The sequence below is a fragment of the Phyllobates terribilis genome, unplaced genomic scaffold (assembly GCF_046119375.1).
Source record: "Phyllobates terribilis strain yellow unplaced genomic scaffold, ASM4611937v1 Scaffold_2__4_contigs__length_985480577, whole genome shotgun sequence".
Classification (NCBI taxonomy): domain Eukaryota; kingdom Metazoa; phylum Chordata; class Amphibia; order Anura; family Dendrobatidae; genus Phyllobates; species Phyllobates terribilis.
This window is the reverse complement of record NW_027362762.1, coordinates 542,040,416-542,061,163: the sequence shown is the minus strand read 5'-3', so window position 1 is coordinate 542,061,163 and position 20,748 is coordinate 542,040,416. Positions and strand designations below refer to the sequence as shown.

Sequence of the window (20,748 nt, the reverse complement as noted above, 5' to 3'; positions counted from 1 at the left end):
TGGAGTTATTGCCAGGGCCACCCTCTTTTTCTACTTGTCAGGCTCCTTAGATTTCGCGGTCACTATTGACTGCAGAATCTAACGTGTAAAATGGCTGAGGTTGCAGATCACTTTGATCCAGACTGTTGCAGCAGGGTGCCAACTTTATATTTTAGTTAGTACCCCCTATTGATAACAAGGGCACAGGTTCTATTCTCACGCCATCCACTGGACCTAAGATTACATCATATTGTGTAATGCCAAAATAGAATGTAATAGTAAATCCATTTGGGGGAACGGGTTAATAATATTTACCCCTACATGATACTTCTGCAAGAAATGATATGAGGCCGATCACAAAAAAAATATTGCTTAGTTATGTTTTTCTGGGATATTTGTTAATAAAATAAAAGAATCAGTAGGCACTATAATAAGATAATTATTTTAATAAAGGCAAATGGTGTGTTTTTATTGATAATTATTAAGATGTATAATTTACGTTAAGCAACATCTGGCAGTACTTTGCATAAAGCACTGATATAAGATGTATCTACTAATTTTTTTTAATAAGTCCTCTATCTTCCCTTTCTATGCCTTTGCACATAATGGTTTTCTATCAGTGCATTCTAAAAAAAATCTTTTTTTCTTTCAGTGGCCATTCCAAAAAGTCCAGCTCCAGCTGCAGGTATTGCCTCTGGTATCTTGCGAGGCCCTAAAACCTTGCTACCTGGTGTGCCAGGACGTAGACGTCGAAAGCCAGGCAGGAAGAAGGGTCAGCTGCCTAAAGCTCTTGCACATCAGTTGACAAGTCAACCACCTAAACTTTGCGAACCTTTTCGCTTTCCCAAGAAGAGAGGTCCCAAGCCTGGAAGCAAGGTACTTGCCCTCACTATAAGCTAAAACGTTGAAGATGTATCAAAGTACACAAAATACAATGACTGGCATAATGGTTTACAAAGAATGATAGCTAACCCCTCTTTAGGTTTTTGTGATTTAAATAAAGGTAAAACTGTTTTCCCGTGATTTATTTTCTTCACACCATTATTATTTGCCTAGGCAGCAGCTACTTCACACTGGATACAATGTAGAGTATATTCTTGCCATATAATTTTTCTATTTCACTTTTATTCAGTTCTATCTTGTTCAATTATCCATAATATAATAAATGCTTCAAGGGAATCTGTCACCCCCTGGCACTTATCTGACCTCTAATATTGGCATACAGACTATAGAAATGTAAATCTATACCTACCTGTATGCCCCATATTAGAGGTCTTGTTGGTGTGAAATTTATTTTTATTCCTTCGGGTTTATGATGTGTTCCCTTCCAGGGGCCCGCAAGAAATCCTGCCTACAGTTTTAATTAAAATATTTCCCCCCTCCCCTGCTCGTCACAGTGCCCTATGATATGCAGTCGTCGTGGCCAGATCCCGCGCCTGCGCACTTCACCTTTTTCCACAAGGCGCAGTTCTTCCTGACGGCGCGGGGAGGTCAAAGTGACTCGTCGGTGCCTGCACACAAGATCCCTGCTCTACAATGATACATAGACGGCTGGAAGAACTGTGCCTTGCGGAAAAAGGTGAAGTGCGCAGGCGCGGGATCTGTCCACGACGACTGCATATCATAGGGCCCTGTAATGAGCAGGGGAGAAGGGAAATATTTTAATTAAAACAGTAGGTGGGATTTCTTGCGGGCCCCCGGAAGGGAACGCATCATAAACCCGAAGGAATAAAAAGAAATTTCACACCAACAAGACCTCTAACATGAGGCATACAGGTAAGTATAGATTTACATTTCTATCACCTGTATGCCCATATTAGAGGTCAGATAAGTGCCAGGGGGTGACAGATTCCCTTTAACTTTACATTTATACATGGTGTATATGATATGTGCATTTCTCAATATTATAATTTCTACCTATAAGTCCTCTGCTCAACCACAAAATCTGAAAGCCTCTGCAATAAATTACTATCTTGTGTGCCAATTACTTCAAAGGAATCTGTCACCAGGTTTTTGCCACCTAATCTGAGTGTACCATGATGTAGAGACAGAGACCCCTGATTCCAGCGATGTGTCGCTTACTGGGCTGCTTATTGTAGTTTTGATAATCAGTGCTTTATCAGCAGGAGAATATCATTAGATGACTAGTATACCTGCTGCCATATAGTCCTCCGTACCCATGAGCTCATATTACCCCACCTTACCACTGATTGGCAGGTTTCTGCCTGTGCACAGTGCACACAGAAAGTTGTCAATCAGTGGTGTGAGCAGAGATATAAAGAGCTCTGCATTCAGAGAACTTGTAGATCTGCAGCAGATCAAACTGTAGCTAGCAGCTCAGTAAAGTGACACATCGGTGGAATCAGGATCTCTAAGCCAACATCATGCTGCTCTCAGATGCGGTAGCAAGATCCTGGTAACAGATTCCTCTTAACTAGTTTAGCATCATCTGAATGTAAAATAATTAGTGTTCTTCTGCAAATACTTTTAACTATCCATCTATGATTTTGTCATTTACAAATACACCAAACGATTTTATGGATTTGATTTTATTCACTTTTTTTTTTTTTTACAGAGAAAGCCCCGCCTTTTGCTGAACCAGATCCCCACTTCACCTACAAACAGTACCCCAGAACCAGATACAAGCACTGTACCGCAAGATGCTGCCACCATTCCATGTGCTGCCATGCAGGCACCCACAGGTAATTACACTGAACCCAATTTCCTCTATATCTTTTCACCACCTCCTATGCTTTTTATACAACAGCACTAAATGGAATAAGTTTCTCTACCATTCTCACTGCAGTCGCTGCAGAAGACTTGATAGATCATTGGATTGGCCCACAACTAATTTCTACTCTAAATAGTATTGTGTTCTAGTGACACCTGGAATTTCACAGTCATATTGAAATTTGGCAAAGCCATATAACTGACAGTATGAGACTAAAGAACTTCTGACTGTACATCAAATGAGTCATGTTTTTCACATTTAATATCTAGAGTTCTCAATAGCTTGCACGCTAGAAAGGCTTTGTATCCTCTATTGTAGAAAATATGTTGAAGCATAGTAACCCAGATAGCAGCCATCATCCTGGAGAAGCATGGTAATCCACATAGCAGCCATCATCTATTAGAACCATGGTAACCCATATAGTGGCATGTAAAAGTTTGGGCACCCCTGGTCAAAATTAGTGTTATTGTGAACAGTTAAGCAAGTTGAAGATGAAATGATCTCTAAAAGGCCTAAAGTTACAGATGACACATTTCCTTGGTATTTTAGGGAAAAATATATATATTTTTTCATATTTTAAATTTTAAAAATTACAAAAAGCAAAATAGGCCGGGCAAAAGTTTGGGCACCCTACGTGGTTAGTACCTAGTAGTACCCCCTTTTGAAAGTATCACAGCTTGTAAACGCTTTTTGTAGCCAGACAAGAGCCTTTCAATTCTTGTTTGAGGGATTTTTATCCATTCTTCCTTGGAAAATTCTTCCAGTTCTGTGAGATTCCTGGGTCGTCTTGCATGCACTGCTATTTTGAGGTCTAGCCACAGATTTTCAATAATGTTCAGATCAGGGGACTGTGGGGGCCATTGTAAAACCTTCAGCTTGCGCCTTTTAAGGTAGGCTATTGTGGATTTGGATGTGTCTTTAGGATCATTATCCCTTTGTAGAAGCCATCATCTTTTCAATTTCAGCTTTTTTACAGATGATGTTATGTTTGTATCAAGAGTTTGTTGAAATTTCATTGAATCCATTCTTTCCTCTATCCATGAAATATTCCCTGTGCCATTGGCTGCAACACAAGCCCAAAGCATGATTGATCCACCCCCATGCTTAATGGTTGGTGAGATGTTCTTTTCCTGAAATTCTGTGCCGTTTCTTCTTCACAGAACCTTTGATCATTGTGGCCAAAGAGTTCTATGTTAACCTCATCGGTCCACAGGACTTGTTTCCAAATGCATCAGGTTTGTTTAGATGTTCTTTTGCATACTTCTGACGTTGAATTTTATGGTGCAGACGCAGGAGAGGTTTTCTTCTGATGACTCTTCCATGAAGGCCATATTTGTGCATTTGTCTTCGAACAGTAGAACAATGTACCACAACTCCAGAATCTGCTAAATGTTTCTTAAGGTATTTTGCAGTCAAGCCGCGGTTCTGATTTGCACCTCAAGCAATCTTACAAGCAGCTCTCACTGAAATTTTGCATGGTCTTCCAGACCTTATCTTGACCTCTACTGTTCCTGTTAACTGGCATTTCTTAATTACATTTCAAACTGAGGGCAGGGCAACTTGAAAACGCTTTGTTATCTTCTTATAGCCTTCCCCTGCTTTGTGTGCCCCCACCATTTTCATTTTCAGAGTGCTAGGCAGCTGCTTAGAAAAACCCATGGCTGCTATTTTTTGGCACGAGGTTAGAGGAGGCTGGGTTTTTATGAAGCTGGGAAATTTACATCACCTGGCCTTTCCTAATGATGATAGTGACCAAGCCATAACCCTAAAAGGCTAATTAAGGTCTGAAACCTTGGTCAAAGTTATCTGAGCACACAAATCTCCAAGGGTGCCCACACTTTTGCATTAGACCATTTTCCTTTTTATAATTTTAAAATTTAAAAAATGAAAATATATAAATATATATTGTGTTTCCTAAAATACAAAGGAAATGTGTCATATTTAACTTTAGGCCTTTTAGAGATAATTTCATCTTCAACTTGCTTAGCTGTTCACAATAGCAGTAATTTTGACTAGGGGTGCCCAAACTTTTACATGCCACTATAGCAACCATCATCTAGGAGAAGCATGGTAACCCACATAGCAGCCATCATCTAGGAAAAGCATGGTAACCCAGATAGCAGCCATCATCAATGAGAGGCATGGTAACCCAAATAGCAGCCATCATCTAGGAAAACCATGGTAACCCAGATAGCAGCCATCATCTAGGAGAAGCATGGTAACCCATGTAGCAGCCATCATCTGTGAGAACCATGGTAATCCACATAGCAGCCATAATCTAGGAGAAGCCAGGTAACTCGCATAGCAGCCATCATCTAGGAGAGGCGTGATAACCCACATAGCTTCCATCATCTAGGAGAAGCATGTTAGCTCACTTAGCAGCCGTCATCTAGGAGAAGAATGGTAATCCATATAGCAGCCATCATCTAGGAGAAGTATGGTAATCCATATAGCAGCCATCATCTAGGAGAAGAATGGTAATCCATATTGCAGCCATCATCTAGGAGAAATATGGTAACTCACATAGCAGCCATAATCTAGGAGAATCATGTTAACCCACTTACCCACTTAGCAGCCATCATCTAGGAGAAGAATGGTAATCCACATAGCAGTCATCATCTAGGAGAATGGTAATCCACATAGTAGCCATCATCTAGGAGAAGAATGGTATTCCACATAGCAGCCATCATCTAGAAGAAGCATGGTAACTTACATAGCAGCCATAATCTAGGAGAAGCATGTTAACCACATAGCAGCCACCATCTGGGAGAAGAATGGTAATCCACATAGCAGCCATCATCTAGGAGAAGAATGGTAATCCACATAGCAGCCATCATCTAGGAGAAGCATGATAACTCGCATAGCAGCCATCTAGGAGAAGCATGCTAACTCACATAGCAGCCATCATCTAGGAGAAGCATGGTAACTCAAATAGCAGCCATAATCTTTGAGAAGCATGGTAACCCAGATAGCAGCTATCATCTAGGAAAAGCATGGTAACCCACATCGTACCCATCATCTGGGAAAACCATGGTAATCCACATAGCAACCATAATCTAGGAGAAGCATGGTAATCCACATAGCAGCCATCATCTAGAAGAAGCATGGTAACTTACATAGCTGCCATAATCTAGGAGAAGCATGTTAACCCACATAGCAGCCACCATCTGGGACAAGAATGGTAATCCACATAGCAGCCATCATCTAGGAGAAGAACGGTAATCCACATAGCAGCCATCATCTAGGAGAAGCATGATGACTCACATAGCAGCCATCATCTAGGAGAAGCATGGTAACTCAAATAGCAGCCATAATCAATGAGAAGCATGGTAACTCACATAGCAGCCATAATCTAGGAGAAGCATGTTAACCCACATAGCAGCCATCATCTAGGAGAAGAACGGTAGTCCACATAGCAGCCATCATCTAGAAGAAGCGTGGTAACTCACATGGCAGCCATAATCTAGGAGAATCATGTTAACCCACATAGCAGCCACCATCTAGGAGAAGAATGGTAATCCAAATAGCAGCCATCATCTAGGAAAAGCATGGTAACTCACATAGCAGGCATAATCTAGGAAAAGCATGATAACTCACATAGCAGCCATAATCTAGGAGAAGCATGGTAACTCACATAGCAGCCATAATCTAGGAAAAGCATGATAACTCACATAGCAGCCATAATCTAGGAGAAGCATGGTAACTCACATAGCAGCCATAATCTAGGAGAAGCATGTTAACCCACATAGCAGCCATCTAGGAGAAGCATGATAACTCACATAGCAGCCATCATCTAAGAAAAGCATGATAACTCACATAGCAGCCATAATCTAGGAGAAGCATGGTAACTCACATAGCAGCCATAATCTAGGAGAAGCATGGTAACTCACATAGCAGCCATAATCTAGGAGAAGCATGTTAACCCACATAGCAGCCGTCATCTAGGAAAAGAATGGTAATCCAAATAGCAGCCATCATCTAGGAGAAGCATGGTAACTCACATAGCAGCCATAATCTAGGAGAAGCATGTTAACCCACATAGCAGCCACCATCTAGGAGAAGAATGGTAATCCAAATAGCAGCCATCATCTAGGAAAAGCATGTTAACCCACATAGCAGCCACCATCTATGAGAAGCATGGTAACCCACATAGCAGCCACCATCTATGAGAAGCATGGTAACCCAGATAGCAGCCGTCATCTAGGAAAAGCATGGTAACTCACATAGTAGCCATCATCTTAAACTATGTTGATTGTTACACCCCCAATGGGCTCCATTTATGCCATAAAAAAATTCTACAACCACCAGAGCTCATTTTTGTGAGCAATGACTGTTAGTGGGCCTAATGCAGAATACACAGTATGTATATCAGCTGTCTACCAATAAGGATGAGGATAGAAAACTCCAATGTCATCTACTGTTTGGCACTGAAGGAAAAAAAGAAACAATCTTGTTTTGTTACACAGTAAGTATGTACTTTCAACTGCACTACTGGGAAATATCAGGGATTTCAGATTTTGGCACTTGGATGAAAACTGTGATTAGCCTGAGCAACATATTTTTCACTAGAAAACATTGATGAATTTTTTGAACATACAAAACTTGCAGTAAACCTATGTAAATATATTGAAAGATAATCTGTACCCGTCTCCATCAGCCATATATAGTGCTTATATTTCAACCGATGCATTTTTTTTCTAGTTTGCATTTATCTGAACAAGAATGGAGATTCTGGCCCTCACCTTGACAGAAAAAAAGTTCAGCACCTTCCTGATCATTTTGGACCAGCACGGGCATCTGTCGTCCTACAGCAAGCCGTTCAAGCCTGCATAGACTGTGCTTACCATCAGAAAACTGTGTTTGCTTTTTTAAAGCAGGGTCATGGTGGGGAAATAATATCTGGTGAGTGCTCCACTATAACCATTGATTTAAAACTGTCACTACATACTACATAACAAAAAGGATATACAAAAACTGCGTTTTTCATATTGAGTCCAAAACAATTAGTTGACACCTAATAAAATGAAATAAATTTGCAGGTGCGAATCTGCTATTATTGGAATGCAAAAGCGAACAATCACAAAAACCGAGTGGCACCTGCAGGAACTAAGCAACCGCCAAACAGGGAATATTTCAAAATGTGAAATATTTCAAAAATGGAGATTTGAGGTTCTTAGCACACACGCTTTTAGAGTTCATCTGCCACTATTACTTATAAGATATAAAATAAGAAATTCACCTCTGTTTCTTCAGTCTAGACCTACAAAATATTCTTCGTATTTTGCATTATACTGTTAGGGGTGCACAATAAAGGTGGAGGCAAACATCACCCAAATCATCTCTCTACGGCTGCTTTTAGGAAATATATAGTCTAGCTTCTACCTGCACTGGGTACATTTTAATATACTATATGTTTTAAGATTACAGGCTTCTTTATACTCTATACTATATAGTCTATTGGCTACACAGAAGCTGATTGTGCAGCTGTTTATGCAGGACATGTGCTGCTGAGAATGATGATATTTTTAAGCAAACTAATGTTTTACTCATTAAATGGGTGATTGGCGGCCTGATAACAATGCCCGTTTATCAGGAAATGAGCATTCCTCATAATCATGCAGTGTAAACGCACCCTAAGGGCCCCCATATACATTAGACTTATGTCATCCGAACCCACCGATATTCATGGGTTCGGCGAATGATCTAAAGTGTATGGGGGCGCCAGCCAACTGATCGGAGAGATGCTGATCGCTCATGTCCGATTTTGGCCTTCCTATCTCATTGTTGTCCCTGAGATAAGCTTTCTCATAGAAAACACAGGAGCCCTTGGCTGAAAGAGCACTCCTGTGTATAGGAGAGTTGGCTGAGATGGCTGTCGGCTGAACAATCCAAAGCATCGCTCGGCCATTAGCCATCTACTGTGTATGGCCAGCTTAAGAGGTGAGTTTTGGGTTGCACAATTGTCCTCTTTTTTTTTAAGAATATGATTTTTTTTAATCAGATGTCGGATATAGGACGCAAACATGTTGTGAATCCAATGTTACAGTTAAAAGGGCTTCCTTTTGGCTATACATTTTATTTTTGCTTTGTGTGGTACACTCTGCTGCTCCACCAATCTAGTGCATGTGTAATACAATATACAAACCTGAGGAAGATGCCCTAGCTGTATCTAAATCTTGTGTCTTGGCTAACACAGTAATACATGTTTGTACTCAAATACATTGTCCAACCTATACTACCTTACAATCAGGGTGAGATGCTGACTTGCCCCCGTGCAAGAAATATGTTGAACGCCTCTATTAAATGCCAATAAACACACACTAAATACTAATATATTATTCATAAATAAAATAATCTTAACACATATATAATTACATAATTTAATACATTAATAAATACATAAATCATTTTAGAAATGCATGTTCATCACCCATATATAGTACCAACCACACACTGGACACATTCACCAACCAGTTACATAGTAACATTGAAAAAAGACACATGTCCATCAAATTCATCAAGGGGTGGTAAAGGACAAAGGGAATGATGTGGTTTAGGTACATCCATAATGCTTGATCCAGTCTGCCATAAAGAGCAAGTTTTTCCCTCCTGATCCCGAGTGATGTTCGGCTAGCTCAACATTCAGAAAAAGAATTTTACACTTTTGCTAATGTACAATAAAAAATTATATTGTGGTACCGTGTTAGCCAGAAAAATCGATGTAAATACTTTTATGCCCAAAGATGACAAAAGTATTCTCGGAGTGATGCCATTATTGGCTAACCAGAACAAAATATGAATGAATTTGTAAATTTGCCTGAAGAAGGAGCCTCTGTGCTCTGAAAGCTTGCAAATATACCTTTATTGGCTAACCAGAACAAAATATATAACTCCTAGAATACTTTTGTCACCTTAGGGTATAAAAGTATTTACAACACTTTTGCATAAATATTTGTATTATTTTTCTTCTAAAAAAGCATCTAAGCTTTCTCCTGTGGCCAATTTCTGACGTAGCCGTTCCGCAGATCAATAGTTCTCATGGTAAAGAAGCATTGTTTCCTCTGGAGATTCAACGTTTTTTTTTTAACCTGACAGAGGAAATGCCCTTTTGTCTTTTGAGGGGGTTGTACATGAAAGATAAATGGCTGAAACAAAAAAAAAATTGTCAAAAGTTGTATTTGAAAGAATACGTACATGCAAGATTGGCACACTGAACACTTGCTGGACATGTGCCCATCATTCAGTACACATGCCAAACATGAACCACTCATGTAGGATTCATGCTGCACACACGCCACTCCTAGGTGGCATTCGTATGCTGGACACATGCCACATGTGCAGCACTCGTATTAGAGCCATGTTAGGCCATTGCTGAGCTCCTGCAGAATCCTCCCATCTTCAGTATAGATAAGCTGCACCACTTGTCACTCAAAGCTCCACCTTTGGCCGAGGCTGTAAAATTTCCAGTGTTAGCAGTATTGTCCAGGCATTAGGACCTAACAGTCAGTCCAGTGAACAAAAGTTAATAAGAATACACTGCAAAAATAATATACTGTAATATTCTTAAGCTCTATAATAAACTAATTCAAAGTCTACCCTGGTTAGATAGAGTATGTATACTCCTTATTAGATCCAGATTCTCCAACCTCCAAGGATAGAAACAAGGGATTACTGAAAGTAGATTAAAACTAAACCAAAAGATAAGAACTGAACAAAACCCATTTTCTTCTGCTTATGGATCCTGCTCTGATTTCATGATCCTCTCTATGCAGATTTAAAGAAGCACTCCCATCAAAATTTTTATCCCTCTTAATATATTGCAGTCATCATATTATATAGCACCATGTACTTACAATTGCTCATTTTGCCTTTCTGCCCAGAAATTCATCTCTTTTCTCTGCTCTATGCAGAAACAGGAAGTCTCTCATCCCTGCAAAAATCATTCCCCTCTTCAATTCTTCCCCTTGCTAGGGACTTTTGCAGTGATTGATGACTCATACAGGGAAAATTGACCTCCTGCTTCTATGTAGAACTTAGAAGGATTCACCTAGTCTGCTTTAATCACGTGAGGTCATAGACCTAATGGAAAAGAGAAGAATTAGCTGGGTAGAAGGGCAATATGAGCAATTGTAAGTACACAGTGCTGTATAATATGATTGCAATATATTAAGAGGATCATTAAGTGGGCAATCATTTGGCCAATAGCTATCTCTACCGGCTCCCACATACACATGAAAGCTTGGCTGAGCATTCCTGTTTTCTGAGAGCGACTGTACCTGAATCATCTGGCAGCGGCTTACCTCCTCACTGAGCAACAGAAGCACCCTTATTCTTATGTCCCTTGATATACCGTAATCTGGCGGCACAGTCAGCAGTCTCTCTTACACCTTAGATAAAAGTTGTCTGACTAATCAACCATCCAATGTGTACTGATTTAGAACCGTCCTGCATGTTTGTGGGGTTAGCACTACTATTTCATTGTGACTAACTGAAAAATGCTAGAAACAGTGATTCACCTTCACCGATGATTTAGTTACGATGGATCTTATTTTGCAGCGGTATTTGAGAGGGAACAGCACACACTTAACCTTCCAGCAGTAAACAGTATTGTGCATGTCCTTCGCTTTCTGGAGAAGCTTTGCCGGAACCTGCGTAGTGACAACTTATTTGGAAATCAGCCGTTCACTCAGAATCCTGCACCACAAGCTGGATCATATGAGAATGAGCGATATTTAACAGGTACCAATGTTAGTGTTAAAGTATCCGTTAATACTGGGATAAGCTTAACTTCTTATACAGTGCTTTTAGCACCATTTTCCTATTATTTAGAAAGGTCTCATTTTGAGGGCAATCTCCATGGTCCTGGCAGAGGATCCAAAAGATACTCTCAAGAAATACCTCCATACAATGCCCCCCTGTGTCCCAAAGTACCAAAGAATGATTGCCATGCATCAGAAGGTAACCTATTTCTATATTTCTTATATATGAGACTCCTATTTAGTTCTTTTCTTCCAGAAGCAGCGCCCCACCTGTCAAAAGGTTGTGTCATGTTTTTATAATTATTGACATCCCATATATGCATTAAAGAATACTCAGTAGTAACATTAGATTTTATTTTGCAACCTTTGTATGTCTCCAGGAGAAACTTTCCTGAATGATGCTGGACTTCCAGGGTCAATGGAGCAGCGTCTGGGTCCTGCAGAGTCTCCTAGTAGCCCTAACACATGTAGAGTTCCTAAGGAATATCGGTCTCCTTCCTTTCGAATTCATCATCAGCCTAGCAGCCTGTCCCAAGGAACTGTACGCCGACTGAGCTCAGGCGGTACGTAGTACAATAAGGGCATAGTGAAAGTAAGGGGGTTTCCAGGTTCAGAATGTTGAGCCTGGAAGTGAGTGGAAACGTCCAGCGCAGCCGCTACTACGTAGACGGTGTGCAGGTAAATATGGGCGGAGAGGTTGCCCCAGCCCCTTGTTGCGTGTTTACGAAGCAGCCCACCTCCTTAAATCCATTGGGCACTTTATAGAGACTTCTGCTACTACATGTATGACACCATATTCTAAACACATTGCCATCGGCAAACCTTTGTTCAGAATATTAGGTCAGATTCCAGTAAAAGTTTCGGAGCTGAGCCTTTTCTGAACACAAATAGTGATGCGAGATTATCTCTCATACTTTAAATGTAACACATCACCAATAGAAGCATTTGCAGTTTCATAAAATGGAGATGTGTATCAGACTATTTGAATCCTATGACCATACAAGATGGCTAAATCTGCCAATTTTGGTGTCCTGTCTCCGTATGACTGATGTTTCAATGTCGGATTTTGTTAGACATGTCTGATCCTTTGTACTCTCCTTTTAGACATGTCTCCCAAAAGCTTATTCCTTTCTCTATGTAAAAAAACAAGCATCCATAGTCAAGACGAGCGTGCATGGTTATTTGGAGGGGGGGATGAGAAGGAGTAGCTGTCCATCAAATAAGTGTTCAGCCAACGACTCTCTCATGTTTCTGACTGCCTATATTTTCTGGGTACTCTATATAGGTCAGTATTCGAGAGCAGAAAAGAGTCAAAAATAATTAAAGAGAACCTGATGCTAGGTCTAACGTGGCCACATTTTGCTCATATTTTATTCATGCTGCTGCCTTAAGTATTCTGCTTTTTTATTCCAGAGATATAGGCCTTTTTATCTATTTTTTATGGCCTTTACAAGGGAGCGTTGCTCACGGGTTAGTAATGCGGAGCAGCTAAATACATGACCCTTGGTAAAAATCATAAAAATTAGCACTAAATAAACCTCAAGGTATCTCTGGAACAAGATGGCCGATTTTAAAACAGAAAAAACAAAGTACTCAATAGAGCAGCAGAAATGAAGGTAAAAAAATGAACAATTTTGACCTGTAACAGGCCTCTAATAGTGCATGCTATTAGTTAATAGGTGTGCTCTTCATTGAAGTGATTTTGAGGTCCAAATTTGCCCTTGTGTTTGGATTACCAACTTGACTTCTTATTCTCGGAAACCTATTCAAAAATCACAAACAGAATTTGTAGAATAATTGAAAAGCCAAATTGAATTATAAAGATAGGCAACATATATTTATGGCTAGTAGTATTAACAAATTACCAGTAATTATTGTGGGCAATATAGTGATGAGAATTACAGTTAAAATTATTTTATTGTTCATTAAAAACTGACCATTATATTAATGAGAGTCGGGAACATTGCCCTGATATTAAACTATGAGAAATTACAGAAATGTAAGATTTTCCAGTAACTGATGAAATAGCCATTGAGCAAAGTCCATGTTACGCTCAACCCCATTCTCTTCTACCTGCCCAGTTGTCTCCAATAATTTGCACCATTTTCTTTCATTCTTCTTACCCCAGAGCCTGAGAGGTCTGCAAGTGCTCGGCCGGGATCTCGGGACCCTTCTTTATGGAACATGGAAGATGTTATGCAGTTTGTCAGAGAAGCGGACCCACAGCTGGGATCACACGCTGAGCTCTTCCGGAAACATGTAAGTCTGAATGTTTATACAGTATAATATGCTACAATAGGACGCAGCTTATATGACGCTAACAAAAAGATCAAAAGCTGCACTATTTATTATAAAAGGTGAAATACAGATCTAGACGGTTTATTCTTTCTCCGTGCTTTTGCACCTCATCAGTGAAAGAACAGAGTGTAATTCCAACAGTTTTTTTTGTTATTTAAATTAATGCATTTGGAGCTAAAAATCATTTTGCTATTGGGTTTCATTCAAAATTTTGCACCATTTTGTTTTACAGGATTGCTGTTACCTGCACATTCAACTTTGTTATGGTCTGTGGTCATAAATCAGTTGAGACGAGATAAAAAAAAAGACAATAGAGTTAGAAACTCTGCTATTTGACTATCAGAATGAGCTCACTGATGGATTCTCAATTAACTCATTCTGTAGTCATCAATAGACAATGCAACACAGAGGCTACAGAATGAACAGATAGATCAGTACATAATTGTTATGTATCCATTAAACTATAAAACCTATAAGCATTATACACAACTGATTGTTCAAAATAGTATAATTTTATTTATCAGTAAATTTTAAAAGCAGTTAAAAATGACAAGAAAAAGGGAAAGGGAATCCTCAAACTATGGCAGTCCAGTGGGGTAATCATAATGTAACATAAGCCATCAAGTACAAATAACAAATCTAAAACTTTTCCACATAATGTCACAGATGGAGTATGGTCATACATTGCACTTGAACCTTAGTCACAGGTTAGGGGTAATCAAGAAAAGAAACCGCACAGACTCGGATAAGGTGATCTAGGAATTCAATATATTATGATGTGGGAACATAGATAGATGTCACTGAAATGAATACATAATAAAGACCTAGTGGTACAATCAGAATCATAAAGTGACTTATGCATCTACAGATAGTACAAATGTCACTGTGCAAAAAGAGCTGATTGAATAATGACCATATATGAAGGAACCCAGGGTATGCTGTGATAAGATGGCAAAAGAAAATAGCAGATGCTAACCCCACTGTGGCCACACATGCCCGACGCGCGTTTCGCCTTTGGCTACAACGAGGGAACCGATTTCCTCGTTGAAGCCAAAAGCAAAACACGCATCGGGTATATGCGGCCACAGTGGGGTTAGTATCTGCTATTTTCAACCAGCTCTTTTTGCACAGCGACATTTGTACTACCTCTAGATGCACTAGTCACTTTATGATTACTCCTAACCTGTGACTAAGGATCAGATACAATTTGTGACTATATTTCCATCTGTGATGATATGTGGGCAGTTTTATATTTGTTATCTTAAACTGCTTTTAATATTTACCGATAAATAAAATTATACTAATTTGAGCAATCAGTTGTGTATCATGCTTATATGTTTTACAGAGATTATAGAAGGCAAATGGTGCAAGGTTTTTTAATGAAACCCAATTACAAAAATTATTTTTAGCCAAAAAATACATGAATTTAAATTAAATTAAAAAAAATTGTCCTCAAAAGTGGACAACCCTCTTAATAGTATATTAGGTTATGTCGTGGCAGCATTTGACCCCAACTCTGACAATGTAGGTGCAGAAAAAGGTGTACAATCTTTGAAAGTGGCAAAAATGCTGAGGGAGGCTTGAGTGAAATACAGTGCATAGTGAAAGTATTTTCCCCCCTTGAACTTTTCTACCTGTTGCCACATTTCTGGCTTCAAACATAAAGATATAAAATTCTAATTTTTTGGGGAAGAATCAACAACAAGTGGGACACAATCGTGAAGTGGAACGAAATTTATTGGATATTTTAAACTTTTTTAACAAATTAAAAACTGAAAAGTGGGGCGTGCAATATTATTCGGCCCCCTTGAGTTAATACTTTGTAGCGCCACCTTTTGCTGCGATTACAGCTGCAAGTCGCTTGGGGTATGTCTCTATCAGTTTTGCACATCGAGAGGCTGAAATTCTTGCCCATTCTTCCTTGCAAAACAGCTCGAGCTCATTGAGGTTGGATGGAGAGCGTTTGTGAATATCAGTTTTCAGCTCTTTCCAAAATATTTAGATTTGAGAGTCCTCAGTGGTTGATACCTTTTACTGGCTAACTGAAAAGATGGTAACAAATTGCAAGCTTTCAAGACTACGCAGGTCTCTTCATCAGGCTAGTATATCACAAAATCTGAAGAGTCACATATTTATACACAATAAGATACACAAAAAATGCAATAGGTAAGACAGGTGATGGAAAGCTGAGTTATTATGGAAGAGATAAACAGGTCTGGCTATAAATATTTTAGCAGTTAATAGATAAGGAGTGTGAAGGTTTTATTGTCCTGTGACTAGGTCCAGTGTTATGATGGCCTCACAAGTCTGAGGGGCACATTCCTTAGTTGATGTAGAATGACATACAGTGCCTACAAGTGGTATTCAACCCCCTGCAGATTTAGCTGGTTGACACATGCGGAATTAACTTGGCATTGTGACATTTGTACTGTAGATCAGCCTGGAAGTGGGAAATGGACTGCAGCAAATTTTTTTTTTTTTTTTTAAGTAAAAAGTTAATTCAGAGTGTCATTTATTATTCAACCCCTCAAACCACAAGAATTCTGTTTGGTCCCCCTAAAGTATTAAGAAGTAGTTCAGGCACCAAGAATAATGAGCTTCACATGTGTGGATTAAAGATATCTTTTGCCAGCCTTTTCTGACTATTTAAGACCCTCCCCAAACTTGTGAACAGCACTCAGACATGGTCAACATGGGAAAGACAAAGGAGCATTCCAAGGCCATCAGAGACAAGATCGTGGAGGGTCACAAGGCTGGCAAGGGGTACAAAACCCTTTCCAAGGAGTTGGGCCTACCTGTCTCCACTGTTGGGAGCATCATCCGTAAGTGGAAGGCTTATGGAACTACTGTTAGCCTTCCACGGCCAGGACAGCCTTTGAAAGTGTCCTCCCGTGCCGAGGCCAGGCTTGTCCGAAGAGTCAAGGCTAACCCAAGGACAACAAGGAAGGAGCTCCGGGAAGATCTCATGGCAGTGGGGACATTGGTTTCAGTCAATACCATAAGTAACGTACTCCACCGCAATGGTCTCCGTTCCAGACGAGCCCGTAAGGTACCTTTACTTTCAAAGCGTCATGTCAAGGCTCGTCTACAGTTTGCTCATGATCACTTGGAGGACTCTGAGACAGACTGGTTCAAGGTTCTATGGTCTGATGAGACCAAGATCGAGATCTTTGGTGCCAACCACACACGTGACATTTGGAGACTGGATGGCACTGCATACGACCCCAAGAATACCATCCCTACAGTCAAGCATGGTGGTGGCAGCATCATGCTGTGGGGCTGTTTCTCTGCCAAGGGGCCTGGCCATCTGGTCCGTATCCATGGGAAGATGCATAGCACGGCCTACCTGGAGATTTTGGCCAAGAACCTCCGCTCCTCCATCAAGGATCTTAAGATGGGTCGTAATTTCATCTTCCAACAAGACAACGACCCAAAGCACACAGCCAAGAAAACCAAGGCCTGGTTCAAGAGGGAAAAAGTCAAGGTGTTGGAGTGGCCTAGTCAGTCTCCTGACCTTAACCCAATTGAAAACTTGTGGAAGGAGCTCAAGAATAAAGTCCACATGAGACACCCAAAGAACCTAGATAACTTGGAGAAGATCTGCATGGAGGAGTGGGCCAAGATAACTCCACAGACCTGTGCCGGCCTGATCAGGTCTTATAAAAGACGATTATTAGCTGTAATTGCAAACAAGGGTTATTCCACAAAATGTTAAACATAGGGTTTGTATAATAATTGACCCACACTTTTATGTTTAAAATTTAATAAAATTCAACTGAGCAACATAACTTTTTGGTTTGTAAGATTTATGCTTCTGTTCATAAAACCTACTCTCGTTTGCAGTTTGAAGGCTCTAACTTATTTGCATCTTATCAAACCAGCTAAATCTGCAGGGGGTTGAATACTACTTGTAGGCACTGTAAATCCATGCGACACATTCATTCCTGCTCTGAAAGTGTTAAAGGTCATCATCAGTTTATATTCTGAGATTCTTCTTTCTCTTTGAGATTTGAAGTTACCTTTTAATACCAGTAATTTCATGTCTTTTATGCTGTGATGAGGGGAACAAAAATGCTTGGCTACAGGCAGATCTATTCTTTTTTCTTTTATTGCGTGGCGATAATGATTCATCCTTGTTCTAAGTTTTTGCCCTGTCTCCCCTACATAAAGACCCCCAGCTGGACATTTGGTACATATAATTAAGTACACTACATTAGATGTGATACAGCTGAACGTACCTGGGATCTTATAGTCCTGATGTGAATTGGGGATCTTTATCTTGTCTGTGGTCGTTATAAACGGACAGGTTTTACATTTTTTCTGGTTGCAAGGAAAGGTACCTGTAGCTGTCCTCTCCTCCAGCTATCTCCAGTTGTCCTATGGACAGACTCTCCCACCTGAGCTGTAGATCTCTGCAGTTCATCCAGAGTGATCATGGGCCCTTTGGCTGCATCTCTGATCAGTCTTCTCCTTATTTGAGATGAAAGTTTAGAGGGTCTTGGTAGATTTGCAGTGGTCTGATACTCCTTCCATTTCAATATGATCGCTTGCACACTGCTCCTTGAGATGTTTAAAACTTGGGAAATCTTTTTGTATCGAAATCCGGCTTTAAACTTTGCCACAGCAGTCTCTCGGACCTGCCTGGTGTGTTCCTTGGTCTTCATGATGCTCTCTGCACTTGAAACAGAACCCTGAGACTATCACAGAGCAGGTGCATTTATACGGAGACTTGATTACACACAGGTGGATTCTATTTATCATTAACAGTCATTTAGGACAACATTGGATCATTCAGAGATCCTCACTGAACTTCTGGAGTGAGTTTGCTGCACTGAAAGTAAAGGGGCCGAATAATATTGCACGCCACACTTTTCCGTTTTTATTTTTTTAAAAAAAGTTTACAATATGCGATAAATTTCGTTCCACTTCACGATTGTGTCCCACTTGTTGTTGATTCTTCCCAAAAAAAATAGAATTTTATATCTTTATGTTTGAAGCCAGAAATGTGGCAAAAGGTAGAAAAGTTCAAGGGGGCCAAATACTTTCACAATGCACTGTACTGATTAATTGCCATGATTAGATCGTCCATGGCATACTTTTTAAAATAGCAGCCACAACAAAACTCAGCCACCGCATCTCTGCCAGTTTTGTTGATGGGCTGCTGTGTTGACGTCACATCAACTGTGTATAGAACTCTTGCAGCCAATCAATAAAACACCAGTGCAATGGCGGGGAGCCATCATTGGACCATGGAGGGCGTATTGCTGTGATTGTTCCGTAGGGTTGCATACCTTTACATTAATAGTCACATTTTAAACTAAAAACCCTTTTAAGAGGTTTTCCCTGAATAAAAGTTTAGCCAAGTATTGGTTTGGATAGGCATAAAATAAACCCAGAGAGTATTCACCTTCCCTGGGTCAAGCGCAGGCTCTCGACCACTGCTCCCGTAGCTGGGATAGATGACACGAGCTGCTATGTTCAATGATTGGCTGCAGCGGTGATGCGTGTTGTAGTCATAATGTCAAAGTTGCAGCCAGTAACAAAGACTAGAGCAGCTGCAGAGAGCGCTGGACATGCGGAGGGTCAGTATCTGCATTGTTTGGTATTTTCTACCTATGCAAGCTTTTGCACAGTTAAAATAATACTCCAGAAAACCCCCTTTAACGGTGTGCGGCAGCTACAAAATTTGCGTTACGACTTAGCTTTTAGTATCATATTTAAAACTAGAAACTTAGTTCTAGGTGCAATATTTGGGGAGAACCCGATGAAGTATATTGTGATACATAGTCTTTAGAGGGAAAGAACCTTTACGGCCAGGGAAAGCAGGAGTTTCCTGATGAATTTAGGGCTTGTGAGCCCAAGTGCCAGAGTTTGAGAAGCACAGATATAGATCAACTATAAAAATATCTATTAGTATGAATTGATCGGCTTATAGAAGACTATACTTGTATTATCTCACAATATTTTCTTTTTTCTCACTCTACAGGAAATTGATGGCAAAGCCTTGCTCCTGTTGAGAAGCGATGTTATGATGAAATACATGGGTCTGAAGCTGGGTCCTGCTCTAAAGCTGTCCCACCATATAGATAAACTGAAGCAAGGGAAGTTCTGACAAAGACGCCTTGCCCGACAGTCACAGAACCTATAAATGTTCATGCATTGGACATTGGACTGTCTCAGCAATTTTGCAAAAAAAAAAGTCACCATGAGAGGAATATGACTCAAAGCCCTGAAGACCCCAATTCTGGGGGGTTAGTGTATGTCGCTGACTTCTGAAATGTTTCTTATCTCTGAGAAGTTCCTCCAATCTGTGAACTTGTCCTTGATATTTCACAATGAGGGAAGATGAAGGCATTACCTTTTGATTGGGCTGCAGGTTATCCCGCTTCCTGATGTACTTTGAATTAATCCAAACAATACTTTTCTTATCTTATATAGCACCGGCAGTGCACACAGCGCTGTATCTTGTAGAATAAAAGAGGCACAATGAATTATTGGCCACAAAAGCTTGCAATCTAATGACTGGTTGGAGTTACTTGAAATCTGATTTTCTTGTACATAGAGGATATAGGTTGCATCCAATTTCTAAGATCCAGAATTATATTAATAATAAATTCAGCAACCTTACCAGACTTTGCTCATAAATACCTTTCTGTTGTACTTTGCATCTCTTGCGAAGGAAAAGATCTGAGTCTTCTAATAACACCACTTAGTTAGATTTGAAGGCTATGTTCCCCTTCAACACGGATTAATATTTATTGTTTTTAGAAAGAAATTACCGTATTTTTGGACCATAAGAGGCACCCCAGGTTAAAATAGCAGAAAATAGGAAAAACATATTTCCTACTAATTATAACTTCCCTGGCACTGTAAAAAAGTAGAGGGGCTGAATACCACTAGTTTATAGGGGAGTAATAGATGTATTGTTTGCTGTTTCACTGCAGCATGTGCATTATACATATATACATTATGTATACTCTG

General features: G+C 40.0%; 1 protein-coding gene across 4 annotated transcripts in view; it reads left to right on the top strand.

Annotated features, from left to right (window-relative positions):
• The window catches only part of SCMH1 (Scm polycomb group protein homolog 1), a 76,689-nt gene extending 56,277 nt beyond the window's left edge, over nt 1-20,412 (top strand). For all 4 annotated transcript variants that reach the window (XM_073666369.1, XM_073666367.1, XM_073666363.1 and 1 more), the window contains 8 exons: nt 632-855; nt 2,555-2,681; nt 7,412-7,612; nt 11,267-11,449; nt 11,540-11,668; nt 11,850-12,032; nt 13,598-13,728; nt 19,754-20,412. In XM_073666369.1, coding sequence (XP_073522470.1) covers nt 632-855; nt 2,555-2,681; nt 7,412-7,612; nt 11,267-11,449; nt 11,540-11,668; nt 11,850-12,032; nt 13,598-13,728; nt 19,754-19,879 — 1,304 coding nt within the window. In that variant the 3' untranslated portion in view covers nt 19,880-20,412. The remainder of the gene's footprint in view (nt 1-631; nt 856-2,554; nt 2,682-7,411; nt 7,613-11,266; nt 11,450-11,539; nt 11,669-11,849; nt 12,033-13,597; nt 13,729-19,753) is intronic.
• The last annotated feature ends 336 nt before the right edge of the window (nt 20,413-20,748 follow it).